The 13,126-nt window shown below is 34.0% G+C and overlaps 2 protein-coding genes across 2 annotated transcripts; both read left to right on the top strand.

Moving 5' to 3' along the window:
- Positions 1–1,472: 1,472 nt before the first annotated feature.
- LOC132104723 (gap junction beta-4 protein-like) lies at positions 1,473–2,701 on the top strand. Its single transcript, XM_059510279.1, has one exon. The coding sequence runs from the start codon at positions 1,473–1,475 to the stop codon at positions 2,244–2,246; it is 774 nt and encodes a 257-aa protein (XP_059366262.1). The 3' UTR covers positions 2,247–2,701.
- Positions 2,702–6,041: 3,340 nt separating this feature from the next.
- Positions 6,042–13,105, top strand: LOC132104305 (peflin). The gene is made up of 5 exons (XM_059509681.1): positions 6,042–6,142; positions 7,037–7,298; positions 9,453–9,608; positions 9,796–9,939; positions 12,409–13,105. The coding sequence occupies exons 1-5, from the start codon at positions 6,122–6,124 to the stop codon at positions 12,636–12,638; spliced, it is 813 nt and encodes a 270-aa protein (XP_059365664.1). The 5' UTR covers positions 6,042–6,121; the 3' UTR covers positions 12,639–13,105.
- Positions 13,106–13,126: the final 21 nt, after the last annotated feature.

The raw sequence follows: 13,126 nt of genomic DNA, 5'->3' as shown, positions 1-13,126 counted from the left end.
TGACAAACTCCGGTGAGTATAGTCATAGATATGGCACAGCCCTCCATCAAAATCAAGTCTGTCTAGATTGTCAAATGAAGGCAGATCATAACCTTTTGATTCCGATGCGGTACAAACAGCTCATACTGAACCTCTCCGACACCTAAAAAAGGTAAGAGACATATAGGATTGATTCTCAAACTAAAGGGGAAGTTTTATTTATTTTATAAATCATTGTCACTGTGATAGGGATCAAGACTATATATAATTTAGTACAGTACATACATGTAGATAAAAAAAAAATCTTATGTTGATTTGTATATTTGTATTAGTAAGTGCTAACTTGTACACTTTAACTTAAACTACTGTAACTGTAAGTTAAATTTAAGCATATTGTTTGATATACATGCACATATCTGCTGAAAGTAAATGGCAAGTCTACTGTCTAGGGAGTTTCCTGTAAGAAGATAATGCGTCAAGAGAACAAGAAGATATTCAAACTATGAAAACTATTTTGTTGTCTAAACAACTTGACAGAGATTTGAACATAATGCTGTTGCAAACTTAATCCATGATAAATCTATTAACTTCTGTGAATACTGCAAGCAGATCTATAATGACAATTGATGACAATAAAGAGAAGTACTTTTAAAATACATAAAGTACAGATTTATTTACTTTGAAAATGCAGCTTGATGTAGGCTGCTGTAAAGGAATCTGTACAGAAAATGAAAGCCCCCTAAAATAAGCACTTAATGCTGCTTTTAGACACTTTTTATTTTTTTATCTTGAGCTCTCTCTCTCTCTTAAAAACAAAACCAAAAAAGATTACGATTTCTAGTGAAACCAAGTGAAGAAGAAACCAAAAGAAGATGTTTAGCAGGGGAATTCTACTAGTAGAGAATAGTTATAGCTCATAAACTTATTATAAAGTAATGTCATTAATGTATTAGATACATATACAATACATATCTTTTTAACAGTATGCAAAAAGTCATATCACATAAAATATACTCACTGAATGAATTATATTATTTAGCCATTTGAAATTACTGGGTTTGGCCCATTTAAAAAATAAATAAATGAATAAAACGCTTTTGTTAATATTTTAAAAATAATTTAAGACAAGAAATTATTTAATTTAGGCAACTTTACCATTATCAAATATGCTTTCATTAAATGCATGCTTTAAATCATTCAAATCTGGTCTAAGATTAGACAATATATTAACATATAATATTAAATACATTATTAGTGTGTGTGTGTGTATAATTATATATATATATATATAATTACATTATAATTTACATTATGAAAAATTAATATCCATTTTGATATAATTGAAAAAGATTTTATGATTACTCTGCATTCCTGTGACATACTGCCATTGAACTCATGAATATATTTATGTTTCTTTTCGTTTCTTTTTTTTTTTTTTTTTAACAGGATTAACATCCTGGTAAGAGTAAGGATAGCTGTTTGTGGTGGCAGACATGAACTGGATGTCCTTACAGGTCCTGCTTGGCGGGGTTAGCCAGTACTCCACTGTATTTGGGCGTGTCTGGCTATCGGTGGTGTTTGTGTGCCGTATCCTGGTGTTTGTGGTGGCTATTCAGCAGGTGTGGAGTGATGAACAGAAAGATTTCATCTGCAACACCGCCCAGCCGGGTTGTACTAATGTCTGCTATGACCATTATTTCCCCATCTCCCACATCCGTATTTGGGCTCTCCAGATCATTTTTGTCACTTGCCCGTCTCTCATGGTGGTGGCTCATGTCAAGTATCGTGAAATGAAGAATGAGAAGTACACCAATGTCCACAATGGTGAACATCTGTATGCCAACCCAGGAAAGAAGCGCGGAGGGCTATGGTACACCTACATACTCAGCCTGGTGTTCAAAGCTGGCTTTGATGCATGTTTCCTCTATATTCTGTACTACATTTATCATTTTGACATGCCAAGAGTTGTCAAATGCACTGAGGAACCTTGCCCAAATAAAGTTGACTGCTACATCTCCCGTCCTACAGAAAAGAAAATCTTCACCTTCTTTATGGTGGTCACTTCATCGCTCTGCATCTTCATGTGTATCTGCGAGATGTTCTATCTGATTACCAAGAAAATTCGCAAGTACCTGCTTAAACAGCATCAACGCAGTTTACAGCATGATTACAAAAGGGTGGATCCAACGGCCTCATCCAACCAGAATCTCAGCAACTTTAAAAAGGCAAAGGTCACAGAAGGAGAGAAGGATTCAGAACCAGCATAGTTATCGTCTGAAATTATTGTGATGCAAGCAAGCATTATAGACATTAATGAGACACACTGGACCTTGCTAAGAATATAGATAATGCCAATACACCAAAGGAATATTGCATATTTGAAGGACTTTTTCTTGGGACAATAACATATCTATGACAAATTCTGAATTTCATTATTTTCTTATATGTAATCATTTAAATTAAAAAATAAAATAAAATTTGGGAGTGTATTCTTGAGTCTCCTCCACTAAAGGAGCACAGTGTCCCCTAGTGTACAGACCCACTTCAGAGAACAACATAGTGGGGAGGAGACCATAGTAAGAATCCAGTTCCTGGCCTAATACAGTAAATAAATTATTGTCCACACTAAAGTCTGACATTTTCTGCAAAACATTGATTAACAGCTACTGGACACACAGAGACTCTTGAAAGCTGGACTGAACTAACCTTATGAAGTCTTTTCATTTTGCACATCAATACTTTTATGATTTGCTCAAAAACAAATGTAATGCTTCATGTACAGTACATGGGTCAAAGACGATAAGATGTCTGAATCAAAAGTACAATTATAACTAATTAGTATGTGGGGTGAAAGTAATTACTCTTTTAATGTCATAAATTTATTTTTGTCGGATATGCCTCACAAGATTGTTACACTGAATTACATTTTAGTTAGTCTCTTCTTTAAATCAGAAAAAATTCATGATTTAGATTTTTGATTTTTTTTGCTTGACAAAATTGAAATTAAATTAAACAGAAAAAAAGAGGAAAAACTATTTAAAGCAGTATTACACTTGATGCTTAAACCCTTTTTCATCTTTGACCCACAAGCACTGTAAAGTAATAATGTTTACAGAATTTTTTTTTTGAATATACAAAAAAAAAAAAAAATGCTTTATTGTATTTGTTCTTGTTTATTTTGCACATACTGTACTTCAAAGTGAAGCACTACTAAATTATATACTAAATAAAAGCATAAATGAGTACACCATCTCTGAACATATCTCTATTTCTTAATGATCAATATTACAATTCATGGGAATATGCCAAAATGTAAATTTTATTTTCAAGTTTAAAGGTACAGGTTGTAGGACCTGCCACTAGAGGGCGCACTACCAAAACAATAACAATCGAGTGGTTTGATGACGCTAAGAAGGAGCGTGGAATGATGGGATTTGTTGTTTTCAGTAAATTATCAAATTAATTGATTACTGTTTAGTCAGATGATATGAAGACGATTACAACTTGTTCAACAAATATATACACTCATATACATTCAAACACAATAATTTGGCATACATAGCAAATGCGAGTTCAACGATTTGCAAAGACGCGATTGGACTATGGATCAGACGCGTTCTCGCGCAGGTCTAGAGACGCGATGCCTCGCGTTTGGCCTGTATGCCCCATAATACTAATCTCGTTGATCATTATAATAGCATACGTTTTCTGTAAAGATACAAATGAAAACAACTCACCTGTAGAGTAAAACACAAGCGAGATCGGCATCTCTTTCTAGTTGAAGTTTGTCGCGAAGCTCTCTCCATCTAGAAAATGCAACACCGATATTGATCCTTGCTCTTTCTCTCCTCTTGTCCCAAACTCTTCATTCCCCCGTGTCACTGTTTAAAATGGGAATTTTCTCATGATTTACAAGTAGTTGAAAACATTAGAGATATTGTTAGTAATCAGCTGGACAAAATAAATAACAGCCTATTGGTTTTTGGATATTTTACTGCAAATATCTTACAAATTGTACCTTTAACTCCTGAAGGATGACCTCTTAGAATGCATTGATCTTTAATGGGTAATGTTGCTTAACTTGTCTTTACAAAATCCTCCACATGTGCGTGAGAGTGTAAGCTGCAATACTTTTCACTCTGAGATGTATAGAGTCATTACATCCCTGTTTAAGAACTTTACTGGACCTCACTGTGGGGACCATGCAGGCACTTCTCACTGTACAGTCTCCCACTTGTGACACTATTTTGAATGCTGTTAGATTCAGAATGATTAACCTAAATATGGCATGCCAAATTTCCAATACAAAATATTGAAAACGTATTATTTTATGTGAATTTAATTATTGCAGCAATATGCTTCTACAGAAGAACAATGCTATTTTGTGCAAACAAGCACTCCTCATATTGAGGAGTAAAAATATCACAGCATACACACATACCTATAAATAAAAGAATTCCCATCCTACAAACTGCTTTGAAGTTGTTTAGTTTTAAAGAAGAATCCCCACAGGTGAGTGGAAGCAGAAATTATGATATTTTGTTAGTCTAATATTTTCATTTGATTTAATCTGACTAACTCTGGTAAGGCTGATCATAGATATAATCTGCCACTGCCCAAAACTAACCAAGTATGTCTGGTCAAACAAAGGCATAGCTATTTATTTTTATTCCAGTCAAGTACAAAGCCTCATACCTCTTAGAAACCACCAAAGGTAAGGACATATGTGTATCTCTGCTCAAACAAAACAGGGTGTTTTTAAATAACTGCCACTGTGATATTGATCAAGACTCTCATCAGTTAGCAAAATAAAATTCTAAGAAATAAAAAACTGATGTTGGCTTTATTTATTATTTTTTTTATTTTTTTTTTTATCAGTAAGCGCTAACTTAAACTTTGGGTTTAAGACAGGGATATCTGCTACATTTTAATGGCTCTGGGATTTTTTGTAATATGGTATTCATCGAGAATGAGGTATTAAAGCTACATAAACTTGTTCAATGCCTAATTTCATTCGATACTAGAATAGTGGCTTAACAGGGTTGTAAATACAATGCTGTTGTAAACTAGCTTAATGGTAACTGTACTAGTGAATGCTAAATGCAGACTTATGACAAATAACTTAAATAACTCAAAAAGTGAATTTGCAGAAGGGAAATTCTGAAATCTTTTAGATTGTAGCTCATCAATTCTTACTATAAATAACCCAAATGAAAGTATTAAATGCATTTATTGTATAGTAGTGTGGTGTATAATGTTTAAAAAGTATGAAAAAAAGTCACAATGCAGAAAAGAAAATTTCACTGATTGGATTGGTGACTGATATATTGACAGCTAAGGCGGATTAATCATCCAGTTTTTTTTTTAATTATTGGTATCGGCCAACTCTACTGATCGATGTCAAAATCAATGAATGACACATAAGTGTATGTGAACATAAATAAATAAATGTATGAATGTTAAGTAAATATCGGGTAATATAAGCATTAATCCATCAAATCATCAAATCATCCATCAAATTTTTTGCTAAATTGTAATATGTAAACATCCTAATTTATGTCAGATACGATCAATTTTCCCCATGCTCCACATCCTTCTATAGTCAGATCATTTTTGTCATTTGCCCGTCTCTCATGATATTGATTCATGTCAAGTTCCGTTAAATGAAGAATGAGAAGTACACCAATGTCCACAAGGGTGAACACCTGTATGCCAACCCAGGAAAGACATTTGGAGCCTTGTGGTACACCTACATACTCAGCCTGGTCTACTTCATTTATCATTTCGACATGCCAATAATTGTTAAATCTAACTGAGAAACCATGTCCAATTACAGATGACTGCTACATCTCCCGTCATTTACATCCTCAATTGCTCATTAACCAGGTAAAAAGAAATATCGTTCTTACCTCAATATAACAACTCCACCCTCATTCAAATATGGTTTCTATTAAAACAAAAGTTTCCAATATAAACAGAATGACTCACAGTTTCTGCTATGAGCAATTTTCCATGTTTTATCCAATCAGATGGAAAATACGAAGCTCCCTTTTGACAAACGTGAAAACGCACCAATCAGCTTCAGGAGGCGGGCCTTTATAAATATAGCCGAATCACTCCATTTGCTAAGATCCTCAGCGGAATGAGTTATCGATACGGACAGGTAAAGTCTGTCTTCCGGGTTTACATATTTAACACACATATATATGTCTATATGATTCTTTCATATTCGGTCTAAACTTCTAGTGTAAGTGTACTGGGAAATTGTGTAGAATGACGTTGGTTCCAAACGCGTGAACTTTGTAGAAACAGCCTTTTTTTTAGGCTAGTCGTTTAGCACTGTAGCTAATATGAAACATTTAAGTGGTAACAGTATTGTGTTTCTGTTGAGAGCGTGCTGTTAAGTCAGGAATCACAGTGTATGACATAACCATATGTTTTACATCTTTATCTTACATAATGTCATACAAAAAAAAAAAAAATTCACGACAGAGATGTGTCAATGGGATGTAATGTTACCTTACCCTTTACCATCCATTTACATACCGTAGTTTTACAGTTATTGTTACTGGTGTAATATTATAACAATAATTATAATAAAAGTATGAGGTTACAAGTACTGCTTAATATAATTTTACGGTACAAACTTCCGTGAAACTCAAGAGAAGACTTAACATAGTATCCTATCACTTTCTTTGTATGGAAAAAAAACAATGCAGTGAGTGAATGGGGACTAAATATGTAATCCTTTCTTAAATATATCCTATATTAATATTATAAATATTATATGAACTCAGTATAGTAATAAAAGTCATACTATATAAATGTTAGTGTTCCACAGAAGAAATAAACTCATACAGAACAACATGAGCGTGAGTAAATGACCTAAACACGTTAATCTGATTATAATCCTATATTTGTTTTGGTGATATAATTGCTTTTGCTCATGCCATTTAACCACATCTAATTATTCTCTGTTGGTGTTTTATTGCAGTTCAGCATTTCAAATTACTCATGTTTATTTCAATACAAACTTTATATTATTTGTTTTTGAAAGGGTTATCAGGGGCCAGGTGGTAATGCTCCCCAACACAACCCGCCTCCAGGGGCACCGTATGGAGGTGGTCCCGCTGGTGGACAGTATGGTTCACCTTATGGCGGTGCCCCTCCAGGGCAGCAGTATGGTGGAGGGGCTCCATACGGGTCTTATGGTCAACCTGGTCCAAGAGCGCCGTCCGGTGGGGGCCAAGCTCCAGGTGGTCCTTACGGAGGTTATGGACAACCCCAGGGTGGACCGTATAGTCAGCAGGCACCTGCAGGTTAGAGACATGTAACTCTGTTTTGTTTTAATTTGGCTGAGTATAAATTTGGGTATATAAATATATTTCTAAATAATTTTATGTGTGTGTTTATACAGTGGCCCCCAAAAATATTTTTTAGACACTTAGGCCAAACTTAAGGATGCCATTACATTTAATAATTAAATACAGTGTATTTTAAAGAGCATCATGTGTTTGAAAACATGCAATGAAAATCATATACATTTCTTTAGGTTTGATGTTGTCAAATAAAAAACGGTTTTAAGATTTAGGGCTAATATGTACACTACTGTAAAAATGTTTGGGGTGTGTAAGATTTTCTACATATATATATATATATATATATATATATATATATTTTATGAATTAAACTTTTATTCATCAAGGACACAGCAAATTGAATCAAAGTGACAGAAAATTAGTTACCACGAAAAAATTTGTATTTCAAATAAATTATGTTCCTTGAAATTTCTATTTATGAAAATATCCTAAAAAAAAAGTACCACGATTTCCACTAAAATATTAAGCAGCACAGCTGTTTTTGGAGCTGACAATAATATGAAATGTTTCTCAAGCAGTAAATCGGCTTATTAGAATAATTTCTGATAGATCACGTGACACTGACGTCTGGAGTAAAGGCTGCGGAAAATTCATCTTTGCCATCATAGGAATAATTTGCATTTTAGAATATTAAAATAGAAAACACTTATTTTTTAATTGTAATAATATTCACAGCATTACGGTTTTGCTGTATTTGTAATCAAATAAATGCAGTATCAATTATATATTATAACTGAGTCAAATAAATGTGATCTAATTTGGAAGGTAGAGGAATAGGAATGTGGTTTGTTATATAACACATATACTTTTATTATCAGAATGTTTCCCACAGCTTCATACATACTGCAAATGCAAATTTGTCCACATGGTTTCAGGAGTGGTAGGCATCAGGTTTGACTGATGTTGTCTGAGTGTCAGGGTTGGCAGCTAAGACTCTGCGAGCCGCTGCCATTTCATCAGGCGTGCAGTGGCTGAGGGCTGTGAAATAAAATTCAAGAGAGAAATTTATGAAGGTACTGCAGACAAGGTCCTTGATCCTCCTGCACTGCAGCTGTGTCATATGCCCCTCACTGATGCTGATACACTGCAGGATGGCAGTGTACTTGTACTGATCTGGTACAGAATGTGCCCACAGGAGAATCAGAGTGATGAGTGTGGTAATTCCGAGCGAAGGGGTTCGTGTTTTTGTGTCCTTCTGCGTTTATGTCGGTAAGTATTCTGTAATGTCATGTAGGAAAGGCTGTCAGATTCAAAGTCTGTCCTCTGAACAGTTCTTATCCCTCTCGAGGGATACAGTGACCGTCTGTGCTTCACCAAATTGCACAACTTATTCTTGTCCCTCTTGGGATCGAGACGACACATCGCTGACAACCTTGGCTTGCTCACATTTCCAATATGTTTTGCACATCTGACCTGTAGGACTGCTTGTCCTCATCATTGTCTCACTGTCATTTTGCAAGTAATGAAGTGTTTATGCATATGCTGCATCCGAAACAGTGCAGTACATAGAGGGAGCCACGTGTGAATATAAATTAGCTAATGCAATCCCAGCTGTATACGCCAGGGTTATTATTGTTAACCAAAACTATATATATATATATATATATATATATATATATATATATATATATATATATATATATATATATTTATATATAAACATACATACATACATACACACACATACGTTAAATACTGTATAGACTGTAGAACAATTCTTTATAAAACAATAGTGAATTTAACATCAAAATTTTACATCTGATGTTAAAGTGTATGTTTTAATGTAACCATCTTCCTTTAAATACTTTGGTCTGTTCAAGAATAATTCATGCAGTTTATATTATTTCTTTGAAAGATGTATAAGTGCAGTTTCATGTCTGTCATTGTATTGGTCACCTGGTTGAGGTTGAAATGAGTTTAAAAAGTAATTAGTGATCTTTTTTGATGTGGTCATAATCCTAAATAATATTTTGGTGTGTGGTTCACTATGGTTAAAGTGTTTGTTTTGAATTGACTGAATTATCTCGTATCAGCTGATGATGAAGAAATACATTTGTATCTAACTCACTAATGTAGTGTGTTTTCTTGATTTAGGTAACATTCCTCCCGGTGTGAACCCTGAGGCCTACCAGTGGTTTTGTTCTGTGGATTCAGATCATAGTGGCTACATTAACGCAAAAGAACTGAAGCAAGCACTCATGAATTCCAACAACACCTCTTTCAATGACGAAACCTGCATGATGATGCTCAGTGAGTGTTGCCATTGTTAACATAATTATTCTGATTAAATTACTGAATGGATGCTTATATCACCGTAGAACTAAATATCAGAATGCTACAATGTCAGTTAAACAATACAACAATAGAAGTCATCTGATGACATCTCCTGTGCCGAAGGAAATTGAAGCAAGAATCAGTGCTTTGTCTTCATTTCCAGATATGTTTGACAAGACCAAAACCGGACGTGTAGATGTAATTGGTTTCTCTGCACTGTGGATGTTTCTGCAGCAGTGGAGGGCAGTGTTCCAACAGTTCGACCGCGACCGATCCGGATCAATTAACAGCAATGAGATGCACCAGGGTGAGTAAATTACAGGTCAGGAGAGAGACCCAAGATAACACGTTTGCAGTAAAGGTCACATCTTCACGCTGTTATGTCACTAAGGACAGATTCCAGCGTTCCCTTGAGATGCTGTGTTCAGGCTCCAAAATGTACTTGTTTGAAATGGCTCCCAGCTGTGAGATAAATTTACTGGTAATAAATACCAGTCAATAAACTGTATTTAGCATATATATATATATATATATATATATATATATATATATATATATATATATATATATATATATATATATATATATATATATATATATATATATATATATATATATATATATATATATAGTAGTGCTGTCAATCAATACAATTCTTCATGATTAATCCAACCCAAGTTTATAAATATACTTTTATATTGCAATGATTTCACATTCAATCTTCAAATTAATATAGAATATAGAAACAACATAAGGACAGTATATTTTTTACATTTGTTTAATGACATCGTTTTTATGGCTGAAGGCTAGAATCACTGATACCAATACTACTGATGTTTCTAACTATTTTTTTTCTAATATTTACATCATTACATTATAATTGAGAGCTCTATACATTTTTACATTTATTAGACTTAAAAATATAACAACTTCTAATTAAAGTGAACAAAAAAAAAATCTTCACATAAACTCATTATAACAAATGGCATATTTAACAAGTTTACAGTTGTTGTACTGAAGCTCCCTCTAAAAAAATGCGTCTAAATAAATGCAATTCTCGTCAAGAACAAAAGAAGCAGCAGCTGTGAGTGTGGTGCTCAACCCTAGCTCTGCCCTTTCATTAATTGCGTTGAATATTTTTTACATGTTAAACTGAAAAAATGAATTGCATATGTTAATGAGCTAATTTTGATAGGACTGCTAAAAAGTGCAACATAATGCAGTCTCCATCTCAGCAGTCTTCCACAAAAATATATTAAGAAATTCTGAGTTCAGAATATTTTCATTTTTGCAGTATAATATGAAAAAAATCTTGTATGCTCATCAGAGCTGCATTTATTATATTAAAAAAAACACAGTAAAACAGTTGTGTGAAGTATTATTTTTCTTATGATTTAATTTAGTTTAAAATGTAATTTATTACTTTGATGGCAAAGCTGAATTTCAAAGCATCATTACACCAGTCTTTAGTGTCACATGATCCTTCAGAAAGCTCTTGCTGTGATATACTGTAGCAAGGCTTGCTCATTGTTTTAACCACAACCTAAATCTAACCACAGGAAGTCTTCACTGCATCCATCAACTAACATGTATTTATGTCTATTTCCTCAAATCACGTTTAAGTGATTCACATGGCATATCACTTATCTTTGGAATTTGCAAAGAGATTAATAGTTTTATTGCTCGTAGTTAAAAGAATTTGCACAATTGAAAAAACAATTACAAAAAACTGTAATTAGTCAAATTCTCAGAAAAAAAAAACATTGTTTAAATATAGAAATGTTCAGGGACACACACAAGATGTAGCGGTCACAGAAGTAAGGAAATACAGCTGCTGAGCTTGTATTCTCTGCCTCTTTTCCCATCTAATCCTGCGCCATTGAACACACCATTATTTGTAGAGCCGATTTCATTGTTGAGAAGTCATGAAAAATTGCTCTTGAAATAACTTTCAACTTTCAAATCGCAGCTGTTATCTTGTCTTTTTTGTGCTCATTGATTTTGTATGAACAAGACTGTTCATGACTGCCAGAGCAATATTTCATCTGCAGCGGTAGTTGAAGCCATTGTAAAGATGTGAATTGGCCTGAAAGTGTAGTGATGATTACTGGTGAGTGACAGAGTGTTGAAAACATGGTGGATACGAAAACAACAGTAGAAGGGTTTAACAGGGTCTGTGCAGAAAAAAAAAGGAGGGATTTAGGGACCCTTGGAGGCTTTGCTGGGGAAAAGTCCTTCTTACATGTTTAATTTCCAAACCTCCTCCACTTTTTGTTGCCAACTCATTTAAGAAACATAAACCTTTATGTAATACCAGTGGTTGGCAATGTAAGCATTCCCTGATTTTTATTATTATTTTTTAAAAGAAATTAGTACTTTTATTCAGCAAGGATTCATTAAATTGATCAAAAGTGAGAGTAAAAACATTTATAATGTTGCAAAAGATTTCTGTTTCAAAGAAATGCTGTTCTTTCGAGTTCTTTCTATTCATCAAAGAATCCTGACTGAAAATAGATAGTTTTACACGAAAAAAATATTAAGCGGCAACTTTCCATCATTGAAAATAATAAGGAATGTATTTTGTGCAAATCAGCATTTTAGAATGATTTCTGAAGGATCATGTGACACTAAAGACTGGAGTAATGACTGCTGAAAATTCAGCTTTGTATCACAGAAATAAATAAATTTAGCCTTGGTAAGCATAAAGGCTGAAAAACAAAACTGTATATGGTAAATGTAATGTTTTAATTACCACTGTTTTTTTCTTATTTCCCAGCATTATCTCAGATGGGCTACAATCTGAGTCCTCAGTTCATTCAGGAACTGGTGAATCGTTACTCTGCGCGTGGTGTGAATGGGGTTCTCCAGCTGGACCGCTTCATTCAGGTGTGCACGCAGCTTCAGAGCATGACCCAAGCATTCCGTGAGAAAGACACAGCCATGACTGGCAATGTGAGGTTGAGTTACGAAGACTTCCTTTCTGGTGCCGTTACCAGACTGATGTAAAGGACTGCACAGCAATTCAAAAGATGATCTGACTCTGAGTGTACAGCATGCCACCTCACCATCTCAACAGTGCCTTTCACTGCAGCTTACCCTGATTTTACATTTTTTTCATTAAGCATTGCCACCTAGCCAAATTAAAGCACTCATCGCAAGAGACCACTATTGTGATTGGGTTGTCTGTAATGCAACCAGTTATATAAGACTAAACTGTTGCCAAAATATTTGTGGTATATGTGCATAAAATGACATTAGCTATGCAACATGCACTATTTACTAATTATGGGAGTATGTCATAGAAGTATAATAATGTTTGATTTTCTTTATTTTAATTAACATTTCTGTACTTTTTTAATATTAGCAAAAAAAAATCTGATTATGAATGTTTGAAATGCAAATATTTTTAGGTTTCCCTCCCCTCCCTTGCTTTTTGCCTTTTATTTGATAATATTTATGCCCTCTTAACACCCTTTTTTAACCTTTCCTTATGT

The sequence above is a fragment of the Carassius carassius genome, chromosome 25, assembly GCF_963082965.1.
Source record: "Carassius carassius chromosome 25, fCarCar2.1, whole genome shotgun sequence".
Lineage (NCBI taxonomy): Eukaryota > Metazoa > Chordata > Actinopteri > Cypriniformes > Cyprinidae > Carassius > Carassius carassius.
This window is presented reverse-complemented; position numbering and strand designations above follow the sequence as displayed.